The sequence below is a fragment of the Nematolebias whitei genome, chromosome 19 (genome assembly GCF_014905685.2).
Source record: "Nematolebias whitei isolate Nwh7 chromosome 19, NemWhi1, whole genome shotgun sequence".
Classification (NCBI taxonomy): Eukaryota; Metazoa; Chordata; class Actinopteri; order Cyprinodontiformes; family Rivulidae; genus Nematolebias; species Nematolebias whitei.
The window spans coordinates 11,936,021-11,941,913 of NC_056516.1; the positions used below are offsets into that span (position 1 = coordinate 11,936,021).

A 5,893-nucleotide genomic window follows, 5' to 3' on the forward strand; every position below is an offset into this window, starting at 1 on the left:
ATATCTTTATGTTTGAAGCCTGAAATGTGGCAAAAGATTGAAAAGTTCAAGGGAGCCCAATACTTTCGCAAGGCACTGTGTGTGTATATATATATATACATAAGTTTGTAATACTGTGCATATTAAACGTTATTTGACCATTTCTTGTCAGAGTGGCAGATGTCCAGCAAGGAGAGGACAAGTACAGGGAAAGACTGAATGCAGACCCTGTAAGGAGAGAAGTCTTTATGAAAAGGAGTAAAAGTAAATATCTCGTACTAGTTCACATAGAACAGACATTGTTGTACGACGGGTTGAAAGTCTAGTCTCCAACCAGCATCGTACTATTATGACTACTAGTACTAGTAGATGTTACACATGGTTGTACTTACACAGAAATTTTTTATTTCATAAGCTGCTTTACGTTTAACAATTACTGTACATAAAGCGGCCACACAGTTGATCATTTACTTCATACAAATGTATGTACTGGTACATGCAAACTTGGTTTGAAAGGCTGAATGTAGACTTTCATCAGCAGAGGGAGCCAAAGGCTGTGATGTGTCTGAGTGCTAGTTTCAAACCATCAAGCACATCTTCAGCACCCAGTAAAGACAACAGCAATATTTGTCACCCTTTGCGTTTCTTAGCTAAATATTAACTGGACAGCTTTTAATGACAACATTCTTAAAGTCACTGGTTGTGTGCTCTAGTAACTATTCTGGAGTCTACCCAAAAATATGCCTGTTAATCTAAACAAACAAATATGGTGCGGTAGTACCAGAGAGTTATTTGCAACATTTAATAGGAGGGCTTTCTGCAAAATGTTCTTTACCTACACTATTCTTTTTACTCTATTTTATATGTTCAGTCTGGAACAGGAGTCTATTCTGAATGAGTCCTCATGGCTCAGTGAGACTAGCCGTTATAAATAAAGGTTGAATGGACGAGTGAATGCTGAAAACTTCAGCATTAGGCTTCCTGTTGTCTTCCTTGCAAAATACGTCACATCACCGGAGGGATTTTGAAATCTTTACAGTAACTGGATATACAGCTACAACCTGTTGGGTTCAACTCAAGATGGCTGCCAGACCAAATTTAAACATTTAGGACTTTTTACATAGAGCTAAAATTTGGTGTGCCAACAAATCTTAACATATGCTTTGATCAAGATTAATATAAAATAAACATCAATAGCAAATCAGTCAGGCAAGAAAGTGCTTTAAATTGTTGCATTCAATAGGAATGCAGTTTGGAAATTTTGCTAAAATATTCATGCAGTTAAAATTAAAATCAAGGTCATGATTTCTTGTTCACTGTACCTTTAAGTTTAATCAGATAAAGACCATTACTTTGGATTTTTTTCTTCATCTTGGAGCAATGAAATCTCAGACAAATTAACCAAGACGTTCACACTTTTATTTGTTTTAGTACAACAAACGAAGGTCAACGAGTCACTTCCTATTGAAATGCCATGTATTGCTCTCTTGCATTCCACGTGCACACGCCTGCTTGGTGACGTTTGAGATGGAGCCCCGCTCTTCACAGTCCCATGTTGATCCACAGCTACACAGCAAAGAGTCGTGTGCTTTGAAGATAACACCCTTCTTTTATTTACAAAAAGCCAAGAATCAGAAGTGGCACAAAAACACGACCTGCACGAGAAAAATGAGCAGAATCTGGGTAGCAAGGCTGCGTTAGAGACACCCGCGTACCGAAGAGCCGACACCTCGATAGAACCTTGTGCTACTTTTTAAATATACAGGAAGTGCCGAGAACAGGTGTGGTTCACAGACGGTTTTAAAAACGCACTATGAAACGGGTGCAATAAAAAGATTGATGCATAGAAACATGCTTCCCAAGAAGGCAAGGACACGCCATTAATTTTCCATTTTAAAAAAAAAAAGGAAGGGGGATGAAGCTGCAGTGACGAAAGCTACGCATCAGATGGTCACAGAACACCAGGAGGAATGATCCACACGAACTACCAGCGCAAGTACACTTCTAGCAGGAGATCTGGAATAGTCACAACTTGTATTTCAAAAAGGTGAATAGTGAAAAACGATACCGGGTGAACAAAAAAATAAAAATAAAGCAATCTTTGGATACGTAAAAAAAAAAAAACAGTAAACAATCCCTCGTTTGTTGCCTTCAGTCCTCCGAGGTTTCTTCTGAGGGATCTTTAGTTTCTTTGTTCTTCCTCACCTCTTCCAGCTTCTTGTCCTGTTCAATAAATAAAACGTTAACGTGTGGCAGCAGATCGCTCCGTACATGCCGAGCAGAAATGACCAACCTTCTCTTTGAATTTCTCATTCATGGCTGCCATGATCGCTGTGCGGTTCTCTTTGTTGGCCTCCATCTTCTGCTGGAGCTTCTCCTCGGCCATCTTGCTGAAGTTATTGTTCTCCTCCATAGCCTTCTGCTGCACTTCCTTCTGGTGTTCACGCTTCTCTGCCAAGTGCTTCAGAACCTCTGCTTCATGGGTCTGAAAACAGATGGGAAGATTTACCACAATTACAAAAGCTTAAGTAAAAAAAAAAAATAAAAAAAGGCTATTTCAACCTACAAGTTTTTACCTTGCGCCTCTCCTCTGCAGCATCCAGCTTCCTCTGGATCTCCTCCAGCGAGACATCCTTCTTTTTGGGGGGAGACAGAGGGAAGTCGCCTTTCCCATCAGGGGCAGGAGCACCAAGGATGACCTCAAACGCTTGGCCGGATGCTCGCTTGTCCAGCTCCTTCACCTGAATATCTAAAAGACCAACAAAAAAAAAAAAAACGGACATCAAGACGCAGACAGTTTCCGCCTGCTTAAATCAGTTTTAATTAAAGGGAACGTTTACCTTCAGAGGCTGCCATTTTTTAAAGTGTTCTGCTGGGTTAAACACCTGGAGCAGGAAAACAAGAAGTAGTGACGTCAGTCAGCAGCCTCTAGTGGATGGTTGGCACCATTTGTGCACATTTGGCCCCACCAGTGACGCCAGGTGGCAACACTGATCCCTGCAAGCAACCACCGCCCATCAGTCCACACAAACCAGCCCAGACATCCAGCTCCTTTGTTTACGTTCAAACTCACTGATGTTCAGATCAGTGTGGGGTCACGAACCCACCGTAGACCGGCAGGGTGAGGCCCAATCTGCTGCCACGCTCATTCTTAAAGACATGTGGTCTCTGCTCCGAGACAAAAGGCTGTGGAGCGGAGAGGCAGCGCCAGATGCTGACGGAGCCTGAACAGTCCAACAATGGTGGAAAGATGCAGACGGAACCAACAGGGAGCACCTGTTCAGGCAGCATGGGTTTGGAGCTGGGGGGGCAGGGTGGGGCATGGAGGAACACATGGAAAACAAAAGCCAGCTCAATACTTTACATGAGCATGCACTAAATAAATGAATGTGACAGACATGAGCAGCTGTCAGGTCAGTGGACAGCTTTGAGTGAATTTATTGATTCACCTCATTTAAAAAAAAAGGAACTTCCTCTGGGATTTCAGAGGCCGACAGCTGTTTACCTGGACATGTGAATATAAACACCTTACACTAACGTCCATCCATGTATCCAGAGGCCAGCTCACTTCATGGAGCTGCTGATGAAATGTACATTGGTGTGGTTCACGACCAGCAGCTGCAAACAATGGCGCTTTGAGAGCAGCTGCACAGACAAAGAGGCTCTCAGCTCCACAACGTGCAACACAAAGATTCAGTTAAAACAACGTTTCCACACACGCAGGCGCCGTGATGGCGCGAAGACGAGCTCAAAATGAACATCACTGATAGAAGAAACTAAAAAAGGAGGGCAGATGTCGCCAAGCAGTCGTCTCGTGTCCGTCTGAGCCAACTGTCTGCCTCCCGGCGAACAAAAGGCGAACCCGTCGACAGAAACAAACGCCATTCTGTCACTGAAACACCACAAATACACAATAACATCAAAAGGATGCCGCCAAAACCTTATTATTAGTTTGAAACGCTCAAATATAAATATACGGAAAATATATATCAACTGCGATAAAAACTCTTTTCACTCTTCTGTATTTCCTTACAGGACTTAAACGGAGCCGTTTAGTGGAGCTTAAATTAGTTAAAACCACCATGTTGTCAGTCACACCCACCTTCAACAAGCTGCAGCTCCGAGGAGGCTCACGCGCTTCTCCACTACTCCTAAGTCTGCACGCGACACACGCAAGCGCGCGAATAAATGGAAAACAACCAGTTTCGTCACGCTACTCTCCGCCAATCACTGACAGTCTGGTCCCTCCCACAGCCTTCTGGGATTGTAGTTTTTTTAAACAATAATGTTTGTTTAACCTCAGAAGTGTTTTTAAAATTTTTATAATCTTTATTAAAGCAAATGACAAGTATACAACAAACAAATGAATGGAGTATACAGACGAACACAACACTTACATGAACAAACAACGAGGGGTGTGATTTTTAAACAAATATTTGCAAAGATTTACAGATAAAAAATTGTCCTAAGGGCCTTGTTGTTGGTAGAGTCTGTTATTAACTTTACATATAATTCCACATCCTTATTAAAATGAAGAAAGCATGGTGTTTTGTTAGTAAATTCAGAGTCAGAGTCAGAGTCAGAGTCAGAGTTTCTTTATTGTCATTCGCACCTCATGGGGTACATGTGGTGGAGCGAAATTATGTACACAAGGTCCCAGTTACATCCAACAATAAAATGTATAAGAAAAACAGTAATAACATCTAAGATATGAACTAAGAAAACATCAACTAAATATACACTAAGCACTCATAACATAAAAACATTGAACATCAGCACAAACATGAACATCAGATGTGCACGCATGAACACATCAACATTTAAACAGATCAGCAGCAACATGAAACAGATCAGCAGCAACATGATATGATTTTTCACAGTGATTATTCTGGTTAGAGATTCATGAGTCTAACAGCCTCAGGGTAGAAGCTGTTCCTCAGTCTAGTGGTTCTACACTTAATGCTCCTTAACCTCCTTCCTGAGGGGAGTGGGGCAAAAAGTGTGTGTGCTGGGTGAGTGGGGTCCTTCATGATGCAGGTGGCCCTCTTCCTGCATCTGGAGATGTAAATGTCTGTGATGGTGGGGAGGCTGATTCCAACAGATTTCTGTGCAGCCTTCACCACTCTCTGCAAAGCTTTTCTTTCTGCAGCTGTGCAGCCTCCATGCCACACATTGATGCTGGAGCACAGGATGCTCTCCACTGCACACCTGTAGAAGGAGGTGAGGACTGAGCTTCCTAGACCGTCTTATGTCCACGACCATCTCCATCTTCTTCACATTGATGTGAAGGATGTTCTTCCTGCACCAGCTCTCCAGGTGTTCCACCTCCTGTCTGTAGTAGGACTCATCGTTGTTTGTGATGCATCCCACCACTGCTGTATCATCTGCAAACTTTAAAATATGACAGCCTGGATGGGTAGCTGCACAGTCAAACGTGAGCAGAGTGAACAGGAGAGGGCTCAGCACACAGCCCTGAGGGGAGTCAGTGCTGAGGGTTATGGTGGAGGAAGATAAGTTTTGGATCCTCAAAGACTGTGGTCTGTTTGTTAAGAAGTCTAGTACCAGTTGCAAATGGAGGGGCTTAGTCCTAGTGTGAATAGATACCTGCTATTTGCGTTCCTGCATTGATCAGTTAACAAATTAAACCCTGTCCATCAGGGTTTGGGGGATCTTAGTGTTGAAGGCAGACGTGAAGTCCACATAGAGCATATGGACATAAGAGTCCTTCTGCTCCAGGTGGGCGAGAGCAGGGCTTAATTTGAGCTGGATCCTGCTGGAACAGGATCTGGGAACTCTTATTTTGAAAGGGTGCATTCCAGTAACTTTTTGGTTGGATCCAGTAGCTCTCAGGCTTACTACCGGTAATAATAAAGTTATGAACGAATATGACAGCCTTGAATGAACTAAACTTCTA

General features: G+C 42.8%; 1 protein-coding gene across 1 annotated transcript; it reads right to left on the reverse strand.

Annotated features, from left to right (window-relative positions):
• Positions 1-1,563: 1,563 nt before the first annotated feature.
• On the reverse strand, positions 1,564-4,151 carry stmn1a (stathmin 1a). Its single transcript, XM_037693239.1, has 5 exons — positions 4,082-4,151; positions 2,820-2,864; positions 2,556-2,728; positions 2,273-2,464; positions 1,564-2,202 (listed from the first exon to the last, which is right to left on the reverse strand). The coding sequence occupies exons 2-5, from the start codon at positions 2,833-2,835 to the stop codon at positions 2,131-2,133; spliced, it is 453 nt and encodes a 150-aa protein (XP_037549167.1). The 5' UTR covers positions 2,836-2,864; positions 4,082-4,151; the 3' UTR covers positions 1,564-2,130.
• Between the last annotated feature and the right edge of the window lie 1,742 nt (positions 4,152-5,893).